General features: G+C 36.3%; 1 protein-coding gene across 1 annotated transcript; it reads right to left on the reverse strand.

The window, feature by feature from the left end:
• Window positions 1–7148: 7148 nt before the first annotated feature.
• LOC104246622 (B3 domain-containing transcription factor VRN1-like) lies at window positions 7149–9886 on the reverse strand. The gene is made up of 5 exons (XM_009802483.2): window positions 9559–9886; window positions 8506–8959; window positions 8216–8394; window positions 7727–8110; window positions 7149–7594 (listed from the first exon to the last, which is right to left on the reverse strand). Exons 1-5 carry the CDS (start codon window positions 9676–9678, stop codon window positions 7343–7345), a joined length of 1389 nt encoding a protein of 462 aa, XP_009800785.1. The 5' UTR covers window positions 9679–9886; the 3' UTR covers window positions 7149–7342.
• Between the last annotated feature and the right edge of the window lie 3690 nt (window positions 9887–13576).

Here is a 13576-nt window from a genome sequence, read left to right on the forward strand (position 1 = left end):
CTCAATTCATCATCTTTGATTCTTCCTTAGCATCACTAAATTACTGGTATGTCCAATTCATCTTCAAACAATTTCAATTTTCTTACATTTGTTCATAATTAGTTTAGTTACTTTTAGACCTAATGTCAAATTCATAATCTTGTGGGCTTTAATTGGTGTTGGTTAACTTCCTATTTGCTATATGGTGGATGGGTATTCTGTTTATAGTATCTAAATTGCTAATACTATGTCTAAACTGTGCATGAATTAGAAACCCTAAGTTTACTGCTGTTTATTTTTGAATTGTTTGTCCGCACAAGGAATTGTGCGGTATGTAGATCAGTAGGCTAGGGCATTGGTATAGCATGATTGTGCGGACCACACTTGAAAATATGTGGTCCGCAGAAATTGAACCACGACCGTAAAAATGTGTGTGCAGCCGCAGATCGAGCAATTCTCTGTCTTTAGAGAGTTGTCATTTTTGAGGTCCCAATGTGCGGACGCACTCAAAATTGTGCGGACCGCATTTCAATTGTGCGGATTGCATAATCACCCTTGCGGCCGTACTTCCAAATTCTGTAGTCTGCACGAACCCATCTGCGGCCGCACTAAAAAATGTACGGACCACACTTCCCTACCCTGCATACTGTTTTGTCTGCAACTTTCTGCTATTGTACATTTGAACTATAACTGATTCCTATTGCTATGTATTGCAGACAATGGTTAGATCTCGTGGACGAGGTGATACATCCAAGGGGAGGGGTGAACCCTCCCAAGGCCGAGGCAAGAGTACCATACCACTCTCCGTGCAGAGAGTTATAGTCAAAAAAGTGACAGCCGGGAGAGCTCCGGAGCTTTCTGAGTCTAGTTCGTATGTCCCGTCTAGAGAAGCATCAGAGGGAAACTCTATGCAAGAGCAGCCTAATGCATAGTCACAGCCAAGGCAGCCTCAGGGGAGGTTTCAGCTCCTATATGAGACTTCCACCTCAACAAGAACTTCTGAGGGTTCAGACGATGATAGTCAGGGTTTAGAGCCCTCATCTACTCATGCCCCCGATGCACCAGTTACAATTGATAATGATGTTGATATTCTGGATGATGGTCGATGGGGTAATACCAGAGTTGCTGACTCGTCGAGGGCAGAACTATTGTTAAGCTTAAAATCCGAGTCCTGACTCGTCATAACTGGTTTGGTTATCGATAGTACCTTTAATAGATTTATCTAATATTCTTGATCATTTGTGTTGAATCAATTTGCATATCTTTAAAACCGCATATAAATTAAATTTTTCTCCATTTTAAGGGTAAACATGTTTGGACATGCATTTTACTTAAAAAGAATTTGAAGTTTTGTGAATATAAAACATCAAAAACTATCTTAGATCTGTTTTGGGATTATTTTCCAAACAAATAATTAAAATTTATAAACAAACAGATATATGAAAATAAAATTTGAAAAGAAAAAAACTCTTAATTTTATGACCAAACGGGAGTTCGAGGTTACATGTTTGATCTTAAAGATTTTCCATTAAGAGTTTCCCAATGGCGTCAGATTTTCGTTGTAGAAATTCAAAAATAGCCAAATTTATAATTGGTCATTTAAAAATAGCCACAGTTTCAAAAGTAATCGAAATTTAGCCACTTTTCATGTAACGATAAATCTGAACGAAAACACTGTTCAAAATTCGAAAAAATACTCCATTATAATATACCGGTCCAGCATAATATACTGGAACTTTTCGCGTGTTGGAGTTCAAGCATAATATACTAGAAGCTCATATACAGGTACACTGATCTCCAGTATATTATGCTGGAACTTTCCGTGTTGCAGCAAAATAGTGGCTATTTTTCAATGACTTTGCAAATGCTGGCTATGTTTGAATGACCAATCCGAAAACTGGTTAGCCCATGCTATTTTTACGGCTGGGGCATTTGCATCTATACCCGCTTTTTGTGTCACGTTTTAACTTCTTCCCGCTTTGGAAATATAATTGCAAGCGTACCCACTTTTTCGCGTAATTTCAGCATTCGGGGATGAAGTAGCAAAGACAATCACGCAAAACTTCAGCATTCTAGTAGCCGGGCCGGAAGTTCAGCTCTAGAGCTGAAGTTTTTGTTTTGTAACTGTCGAACTTCGGCTCTAGAGCTGAAGTTTTTGTTTGTAACTGGCGAACTTCAACTCTAGAGCTGAAGTTTTTGTTTGTCAGCTTCAGCTCTAGAGCTGAAGTTCGAACTTCAGCTCTAGAGCTGAAGTTTTTGTTTGTAACTGGCAAACTTCAACTCTAGAGCTGAAGTTTTTGTTTTGTAACTGTCAAACTTCAGCTCTAGAGCTGAAGTTTTTGTTTGGAACTGGCTTTTTTTTGTAAGCTTCAGCTCTAGAGCTGAAGTTTTTGTTTTGTAACTGTCGAACTTCAGCTCTAGAGCTGAAGTTTTTGTTTGTAATAATATTTTACTTGGCTAATAATGCAGACAAAGCGTCCCACACACCATCATTTGCTATTACAAGTATTCTTCCAGCTGATGATAAATGTTTGAACAAAAAAAATATTAAAAGAAAGCTTGTGTAGCATTAAAACATTAAAAGATTTAGACACATTTAGAGGCTTTCATTCAAAGAAAAGAATTTCTTCACAATATTAGGAGATTTCAGAGGCTCTGGGAAGCAAGAAAGTGAATTGTTTCAATTAAAATAACTTTCTGTTTACAAATATTACCTAAAAGTTTACTTTGATTCAGCAATCATGTACTATATGAACAATTCCAGCTCCCTCTTCTCTCACTATCAGTAATTGAAAATGGAAAGTATGACTAGACTATCATAATTTGCTATAACTTTTTCAATACAGAGGTTCAAAAAGATATTAGGTCATTGTGGGACGCTTTGTAATAGCAAACAGTTAATATTTTTTGCATTATTAGGTCAGTTGAAAGAATATTAATTGAGACAAAACGAAGAAGAAATAATCTGCACTAACAACAGCAAAAGAAAGAAGAAGAAAACGAAAGAGGAGAAGGAGGAGGAGAAAGGGGGCTGAAGTTATTTAAAAAGTGGGTACAAGTTAAAAGTTTTAAAAAAAAAAGAGTATAGGTTAAATGGAGGCGACCAAATAGGGCACCCCGTGCAATTTTTACTTTAATAGTACCCTGGCAAATAGAAGGCCCAAGCAGTTTTGATTCTCCCGCGAAGTTGAAAAAATAAAAGCTTTACTTTGCACATATGATTTGCAGCAACTCGTTCTCCTCTTTAGGGGGTGGTCAAACCAAACCAAAAAACCGCACCAAACCGAAAAACCAAACCAAATCGATTAAAAAATTCGACTTGGTTTGGTTTGACTCGGTTTGGTATTGAGTAAAAAAATACGAACCAAACCGACATATAAATATATAAATTTTATTTATATTTTTAAGACTTTATAGTAATTTTTTTTTAGAAAATGTAGAAATATTTGGGATCCTCTCATGTATTAACCTTGAAAGCGTAAATTAACGAAAAATTATTGTTAGACGACTAAGAAAATAACTATCATCTGTTACTACAAAAATTCTCCCATAAAAATATTTTAATAGATCATATGTTTGTCAATTTTTATTCATATTTACTAAACATATATTCACTTATCAAAGCTTTATCTATAATTTTAACAAAGTAAGATTGAAATAATATTCATGTAACAAAAAAACCCGAAAAACCCGACAAAACCGAGCCAATCCAAACCGATATAGTTGGTTTGATTTGGTTTGGTTTTGATAAAAACCGAACTAACCCGATCCATGTACACCCTACTCCTCTTCATTTCTTTTAATTTTTATGTTTAAAATTTAGGTTATGGAAAGGTGGATTTTTGTGATAATTACTTTTCAAATGATGATATGGAGATGGCATGTCATTTTCAAATGATGAAAGTTATGTAAATTTGTTTTATAACTTTAGTGTTACAAAAAATAAGTTTGAGGATCATGGATGAATTTAACCCCATAGTATCGTTGTTGTACTCGTTGTCTCATTTCCAAAGGTATCAATTCCTCTCAGATAAGGTCTGTGGAGAATCTTAAGACCTTGGAATGAAATCGTACTTGGTTCAGTATGATATCTGCTGCTTGCACGTAAAGGAGTGGCCAAGAATTCATCTATCAGATTTTAAATGAGTATGCCTTTATTCTATCTACCAATACACTAACAAACTGATAAAGTATTATTTGTTGGATATGTTCAAAGATCTTTACCATAACATTGATGAGTTTTTTTTTTTTTTTTTTTTGGTGGGCGGGGGGGGGGGGGGTGGGTGGGGGGAGGATTTTTATCAACTTTCTTGCGGGATTTACACAATATCTCATGTTAATTGGTAACGTTTCCTCCGATATTTGACACCAAAATTAGAGATTGTTGGACGCAATTTTGAAAAAACAATGTCTTGAAATAGTAGTTGAAATTGATAGAAATTTTTTGCATCATAGTTACGCATTTTAATCGTTGATATTTGGAAAAGTGATACTGATTCATAACAAGGATAGAAGCGTAGCAAATAATTTAAGGGGTCGTTCTGATCTCCGATAAAATCCAGCATAATTATAACAACATTAGGTTACTAATTTTCTTTTGTATCATTAATAATACATATATAAGTTATATCTATGGTGCTATTTGAATCAATGTATAATATTAGGAAAGAATGTAGAAAAAGAGTGAAGCAGTAGTAATGCATGGATTGATGACAAAATTATCTCCAATAGCAAAGAAACTTCTATTTTGTTTAATAAACACATATTTTAATTATACATTGTACTACAGTAATTATTAACACATCAAATAAGAAAAAAGTTGCAACATCCATTGTTGAAGAAGAGAAGAGAAAGCGGAATAAAGAAGGGAGAAAAAAGATACAGAATGGGGAGAGAAGGGAACCTAAAGCAAGAGAGATGAGATACTTTCAGCAGCAGAAAATATGATGAAATTGAACAATAGTCTGGATATACTAACCCGTTCAACAACATAAACATCACCTAGCTAGCACAAACTCCTTCCAACCAAAACTCAACTTACCGTTTTCTAGAGGGTCATGTGATTGACGAGCTTTGTGCTAATTGTTTAGAATACACTTCGATACTGCTAATAATAATCCAACAAAAGCAATCCTCGTGATAGTTTTATCCAAGATAATCAAACTAGATTCTGTAATCATATTCGACTTTGAGCTAATTTAGGTCTTTGCTCAGTATATCTGCATACAGAAGCTCCCAGGAGAATGGGTGGAAAAGTGTATGAACAAAAGAAACCAATAATTTATTTGAGAACTATCTCATGTAAAGGACCAATTGTGTTAGATGCTTCCATGTGTTATGCTGTAGATGGGAACATCCATTTATCAAAGCCTCGGGTTACAAAGGAAGTAGTCCAAAATCTCAGATCAGGACACTTTCTTGCAGAGACAAGTTAACTATGGAACTGTTGCTATTTCCTTCAAAGAGTTTGATCTTTAGTTCTCTGAGATTTGAGTTTATTGAGTCTGTTGGGGACAACGAAAAGTCGTGAGCGCTATATTTGCACTGCTCAAGGAACATCACTGGCATTCCAATAAATTTATGTTCCTACTCGGCTCCTTCTTTCTCCTCATGAGTTGTGACCGTGAATAGATTTCACAAACCAGAAACTTTATGTACAACTAGGTATCTTTCGTATTACATCCAAAATGTGTTTGCTTGTCTTCATCAATGCAGTTCAGGATCAAGTCGACCATACATATGTTTATTTAGAATTCAAAATGTTGAAATCGTCAAAGTCAACCATTAGAAAGGTTCTTTACAACAACAACAACAACGACCAAGTATAATCCCACAAGTGGGGTCTGGGGAGGGTAATATGTACGCAGACCTTACCCCTACCCCGAAGGGTAGAGAGGCTGTTTCCAGGAGACCCTCGGCCCAAAAAGCAACAGGAGCCGATATATTAGTACCATAAAAATGCATAATAAAATAACAGCAATACAAGAGATATGAAATACAGAATACGAAATACGAAAAAGATGGCTGGTATAGTAAAAATAGCATGTAAAGCCCTGCATCAATAGACGACCAATGACATTCTTAGTCTAACTCCTAACTGGCTAGTCTCACTCTATTGTGCTGTAGAAATATTCACAACTCTCCCCTAACCTACAACTTTAATACTCGACCTCCATAATTCCCTGTCAAGGGCCATGTCCTCAGTAATCCTAAGTCGCGCCATGTCCTGTCTGATCACCTCTCCCCAATATTTCTTAGGTCGTCATCTACCTCTCCGCGTGCCCACTACAGCCAGTCGCTCACACCTCCTAACCGGTGCATCAGTGCTCCTCCTCTGAATGTGCCCGAACCATCTGAGTCTTACTTCCCGCATCTTGTCCTCCATGGGGGACACGCCCACCTTCTCTCGAATATCTTCATTCCTAATCTTATCCATCCTTGTATGCCCGCACATCCACCTCAACATTCTCATCTCTGCTACTTTCATCTTCTAGATGTGTGAGTTCTTTACCGGCCAACATTCAGTTCCATATAGCATGGCAGGCCTAACCATTGCTCTATAAAACTTACCTTTTAGTAACGGTGGCACTTTCTTGTCGCACAAGACTCCCGACGCTAACCCCCACTTCATCCACCCCACCCCTATACGGTGTGTGACATCCTCGTTAATCTCCCCGATCCCCTGAATAACCGATCCAAGGTACTTGAAACTAGCCCTCTTGGGAATGACTTGAGAGTCAAGCCTCACTTCAACTACCCCTCTTTAATTTCTGGAATCAACGTCTAGGTGCCCGGGGGTTAGGGTTTTGAGCCCTACTTCGAACATGAATATCCAAAACAAAATACATGAAGGAGGGGATACGTGTTGCCTACCTCCTTATAACATTGGTCATAATATACTCAACTCTAAACAAGAAGTCATCAGGAAAAAAAATATATATAAGTTAATACGCATTACTCCCTCCATTCCAATTTATGTGAACCTATTTGACTGGGCACGGAATTCAAGAAAAAATGAAGACTTCTGAAATTTATGGTCCTAAACAAGTCAAAAAGCGGTCCAGAGCATTTGTATGGTTATAAAAGTTTCTCATTAAGGGTAGAATTGTTAGTTTAAGCTAAATTGTTACCAAATTTAGAAAGGGGTCATTTTTTTTGGAACCGACCAAAAAAGAAATAGGTTCACATAAACTGGAACAGAGCGAGTACAAAATAAGAAACTTAAGGTTTTACATGCTTCGGGTGAAAGATATTGCTTTAATTTATGTTGGGAGGAATACTCCCCTTTGCTAAAAGCAGAAACACAAAAGGCAAATTGATCAAGTATACATTGAAGTCAGAATCTTAAACAAGTGGGACCATCTCACACACCTTCGACTGCAGGAAATATGTAGACATTGAATAAAAATCTGGTTCTACTAACCTGTTCGAAGACACAAACATCACCTACTTTTAAGTTATTGTCCTGCACAAACTTCTTCCAACCTGAATTCAACTTACCATTTTTTGTTCCAACAGTGCAATTCAAAGCCCATGATCTCTTGTTTGGAACTTGAAGCACCACACCGCTATATCTAGTGGGGAAAAATTTACTAGCAATCACCCGTGATATGGTCTGTAAAATGAATGATACTTCATCATTTAAACCAAAAGATTCATCATTTAATAGTGTCTTTGTCACAGATTAGCGTTTTTTGGACATAAAAGGATGAAAGCTCACTAGATCTTCAGAGAGTAAGTATCTTACCAATGAAGGGCCAGAAACATATGATGGTTGCATAGGATATATGAAGAATGGATTTTCAGACGTAAAAGCTTTTGCTCTTTGATAGGCTGGAGAACATGGAACTGAAGGCTCAGGGTTGATAGACTCGTTTGTACTATCAGAAACCCCTGGAAATATGGTGACATCTATCAATAAGAGCTTAGTGTCTTTAATCACTTCGAGGACACAAACATCACCTAATTTTAACTTATTGTCCAGCACGAATGCCTTCCATCCACAATTAATTCTAGCATTTTTCGTTCGTAAAGTGCATTTGACAGTCCAAAATCCACTTCCTGGAACACGAAGCACTAACTTGCCACGGTTCTGCATGAAATACTTCCGAGCAAATTTCAACGGTATGGACTGCCAAAAAAGATCAATTATAAATTGAGTTTAAAGTTGTGCATATGTATGGAATGAATAAAAACAGATCACGTATCGGGCATTCCACAAAGTTTGAAAGCTCACCAGACAGTGTGGTCTCCTGACATAAGATGGATGCATAAAAGATATAATGAATGGGTTCTTAGATTTAAAAGCTTTTGCTCTTTGATAGTTTTCAGCTCTCTCTTTGTCCCTCTCTGCATCGCTCTTACTGGTAGCAATGTTGGATTGTTGCTCCTGCTCCCTACAGCCTTCGCTTCTTTCTTGAAACAGACATCCAAAAGAGAAGTATTACTACCAAATTATAATGTAACACAATGACTGATTTCATTCTGTTCATAGCTAATAAACCAGATTATAAGATGCATTCTTACCTAGTGAAACTACATTCCCTTGAGACTTTTCTTCCTCGATTACTTTAGTTTGAACGATAACTGGAATATCATCCACTGCTTCCCCTTCTTGTCTTTTTCTTTTTCTCTCCTGGCCTAAGGGACCATGGCTCAGATTTTCAACAGAATGCTCAACCACATCCGAAATATCTATGGAATCATCCGACTCAATCTCTTTTGTTGGATATTCAACTTCTGAAGCACTCAAATCAAATATAGTGACATTAAAATGGGAACGAGCATTGTATCCGAACATCAAAAAGTGGCCGCAGCTTATTGAATAGAAGTCACTGAAATCTTGCCATCCAATGCCTAGACAAATTTGGCCTCGAGAATGAACCACTTCAACCTCCCATACTTCTCCACTGGGAACCTCAAGATACACAGGGTTTAGCATGTTCTTGCAGTATCTACTGGCAAAGTCTTCTGGAATCCTCTGCGCGCAAAGGAAATATGCACTCAGTTTCATACATCTCGGAATCAAGACAGTGGCACATCTGTATAATTGGCAATAGATGCCTGCGCACTCAGCATTTGGTTCGACATATGTTAGATTGTTCCACATGTTGTGAGAATAAATTGTTGGTCCTCCACAATTTTCACCTCAATGAGCTATCTTTTGCAAAATTAGGCCAAAGGTCCCTTCTCTTTTAATCATGGTGTCGGATTAAAACCCATCCTTTATACTTGGTATATCAAATGTTGGACCATGTTATATGTTCAAGCTCCAAATGATTAGTATTAGGTGAGCAAGGAATGTTACAGATTGTTCCACATTGATTGGGGGAATGGGTCTTTTTCTTCTTACATAATCTTGGAAAATCCTCACTTCATGAGCTACTCTTTGAGGTGAGTTAGAAACCCAACCCCCCCCCCCCAACACACACACACACACACATATAATGTTCGACTTAAAACCACTGTTAATAACGAGGGATGGTACAGTTCCAGTAACAAGAAAATCTGAATCAGTCCATGAATCAAGATTGAAAACAGCAGAATGAAAAGAAATTAAAGGAGGAACAAAGTACTGACCAGACGGCGGCATTCATGTTGGGATAATATAATCTTGAAGAACTTTGGTTGAGTAATGTTAGTAGAAGAATTCCAAATGGAAGAGCCTTCACCACTTGGCGTCTGGCGCTTAGCTGCCATGACTGATCTTTGACAATTGAGCAAGAACGATACGTGAGGGAGCAGAGTCGTAGCATATTAATGCGATCGATTAACCCAGAGATAGAGGAGGCCAAGTCATTACTAGTGTTTTGGCTTTTCTATTTCCTAAAAGGTTCGCCTAACTTAAAAGAGAAAAACAGTGTTTGATACTGTGAAGCGTAACTTACGAGGCTACGTTGCCAGCGGAACCAAAATGATATTTTGGACCCAAGAGACCAAAATAGATGAAAAAAAGCACTAGTCCCTCCATTCCAATTTATCCCATTAACAGCTTGTTTGGATGGTTGTTCCCGTTGTATCGTATTGTATTGTTATCTTAAAATTATATTTGTTTTGATTGTTTCATAAAAATTGATTTTATTGTATTATTAAATTTATTATTTCGGAACAATAAAAAGTTTCCTTTATTGAAATAACCGATTTAATGTGGTGGGGTTGTTTCCTATTTTTCTTTTCAATTATGCCCTAACTTATTAGTCCACAATTCTATTTTACCCTTTACCTTTTTTTTTTCTTTCTATTTTAACTCCAAATCTCTAACCTATAACCTACTTTATTTTTTTTTTCCAGAACTTCTGCCACCAACATTGATGTTTTGTCGTCTTCTGTTTTATTTTTTCTCCTAATTTGCTTTTAACTCAATTCGAATTAGCCATGCTCTTTTGTTTTGCATTCTTCTGTCTCGCTCCTTTGTTCTGCTTTCTTAGGGTGTTTTGCCTTCTTCTGTTTTATTTTTAAAATTATTTTTATGCATAATTTTTAATAAATTTAATATTTAAACATTTGAGGGTATTTTAGTCAACTTATCAGTTATAGTGCAGTACGATACAGTCAAACCAAACAGTAAAATATTATTTAACAATAACAAGCGATACAATCTATCCAAACATTGTATTTATAAAACGATACGATACAATACAATACAATACAATACAATACATGCAATACATTATAAAACGACAGGGAACAATAATCCAAACACAGTGTAAGTAACACATACTTTATAGTCAATATTTTGAAGTGTCATGTATAGCGCATTTATTACATGCGCTAAAGTATAGTTAAAACCCTCATTCTTCCCCAGGCAGTTTCGACGGTCCCCTCCCCCCCTCCCCCCCAAAAAAAAATTCTCTTTCCCACCATTTGAGCCCACCTTGTCCCACAAAAATCATATGTCGTTTAAAATTTTAGAAAAAAATGTAAGATTCAAGGTTAGCTCGTAGTGTAGAACAAGATTTGAGGTTGATTTTCTAGAAAATGCGGCACACATTCACATTTTAAAAAAACAGGTATTTCGCTAAACTCTTTTGTATAAATTGTTCATATATTTTGTGTAATTCATTTTTATTAATTTATGCCATAGTTTTGTTGGGTGTGTATTTATTTTATTTTTTTTAAATTCGACTTTTTAAAAAAAATTATATGCTATTTAAATTCCATTACACAAAAAGGGGTTACATTTATGTTTTTTAATTACATAAATTCCATAAAGTAAAAAAAAACTGATTTTTTTTAAATTTCCAAACCTACAAATAGCATTAGTTATAATTCCGTGTAATTTGTGATAATATGTATTTTTTGTGATATTTTGTTGTATGTCTTTTCTTTTTCCTATTTTGTGATATAGTAAATTATATCGACATACATAATTTCTTTGCAATTAGAAATATTAGTTTCTTTATGGGATGATGCCCTCCATGCCCCTTAATATTGCAGAACCATGCCAGTATATTCCTAGTAAATTTTTGTTATAAAGAAACGTAATACTCAAAATATTGGATCCTCGAAACAAATAACACCACATTAAAAAGGGCAAATAGTATGTCACGACCCAAAATCCCTTCGAAGGAGTCGTGATGACACCTAATCGCTAAACTAAGTAAGCCTAATATTTACAAAAATAACATTAAAATTTACTAACTTCAAATTAAATAACTCTCGATAAATCACAATTCCCAAAACCGGTGGTACAAGTCATAAGCCTTTCTTGTTCCAGAACGAGAAGGAATCAATGGAACGTAACTACAAACGAAGGTGACTCCGAGACCTGCAAATGCAACAACATGTTACCGTGAGTCTCCACCGCGACGACTCGCATAGCTACTATCAATCAATACCTGGATATGTACACAAAAATGTACAGAAGCGTAGTATGAGCACACCATGGCGATGCCCAGTAAGTATCAAGACTAACCTCGGTGGGGTAGTGACGAGGAACAGTCAAGACACTTACTCGTCAAATGAAATGAGTAGGAACAGTAAAGAGAGAATACGGGTAGTAACGAACGATAACCAAATAAACCAGATAACCAAGTAAATCAACACTGACATAACAAGAACAGAGACAAGTACGAATAAATTCAAATAAAGAAGGCAATGACAACTCAATTAACCACATCATGTCTAGTACACAATTCCGACCATCTCAACCCTCGATTCCTCATATCATAATCTCAATTTCCAAGCCTTCGGCATAGATGGTACCTTGTGCCCCCATATTTTCCCATCTCACTTTTTGACAACGAAATCCACATGTTATACGATACCTAATATCCGTACAATGCACTTAATATGTCCAAGAAGTCTCATTTACCTAATATAAGTAAAAATACAATTTCTAAACTAATTAGGAAAAACCAACGAGAAAAGATGAAGTTATTTCTTTTGAAATCATTTGAGTAAAGAAAACACCCCTTTTTAATTTAAAATACAACATCGAATGGATTATTACCTTTAAAAAGAGAATTAATAACTTAAGACTTAATAGAAACTTCCCTTTAAGTAAAATACAACCTCAGACGGTTTAAGGGGATATAATTGAGAAAAAAAAACTAATTAAATTAATGATGTAACAATTATTGAAGTTTGAAGTGTATGTATATATATATATATATATATATATATATATATATATATATATATATATATATATATATATATATATATGGTATAGTTATTGAAAATACTGTAGGTTCTAACACAAAGGATCACAACAATAAAGGAATTTAAATGGTTTAAGCACTTGAATTGATAACAACAAATAAACACAGCAACAGAAAGTGCACGACATCACCTTTCGTGCTTTTACTCTAATTCTCACCGTTTAAACTTCCAAAACTAGATTGTTTCTTCCAATTCAACTCCGATTCATCCGGAAACTGAATCCAACCATGCACCCAAGTCGATATACACAATGTGAAGCTGCTCGAGACCTCAAACTACCGAATCGGGCGCAATTGCTCAAAACGACCAGCCGGGTCGTTACATCCTCCTCCACTTAAACATATGTTCGTCCTCGAACGTGCCTGGAGTCGTTTTATAGCCATCGAACCACTGCATGAGCTCACCATACATACACTCGGGGGTGATTCCCCATCACCTAACCTAAGCAGCTGACAATGCAACTTAACTGAAGATCTCATCTCCTCCTTAGCCCATAACCTTTAAATAGAACCCAAACCTCAACATCTGAAATTCATCATCGGATCCGAATTTATGTCATCACACTACATGAGTCTTAACAAGCTGAATCAAGACAAATTCCAATCCAGAATACAATCACACGCTGCTCCACACCACTCAAATGCCTGAAGCAATAACATCTTACCACCATAGTTGCTCAAATAACATCCTGGATGCTGGCAATATACTTCCCGTTGAATACAACCTTGTTCCGGACCTCCACATCACTGCTCATGATAAAGAAACATGCGGGAACTCATAGCCGCCCATGAAGACAACAAGTCAAGAAGCTCTCTCGCCGGCCAAGGGCCATCACCCAAATCTTAGCAAAAATACCTTCATACTTTCAAACACTCCTCACCCCCGATATTATAGTACTAATCTCAGGTCTAAGAAACTTATCTCAACCAATACA

The sequence above is a fragment of the Nicotiana sylvestris genome, chromosome 2 (assembly GCF_000393655.2).
Source record: "Nicotiana sylvestris chromosome 2, ASM39365v2, whole genome shotgun sequence".
Classification (NCBI taxonomy): Eukaryota; Viridiplantae; Streptophyta; class Magnoliopsida; order Solanales; family Solanaceae; genus Nicotiana; species Nicotiana sylvestris.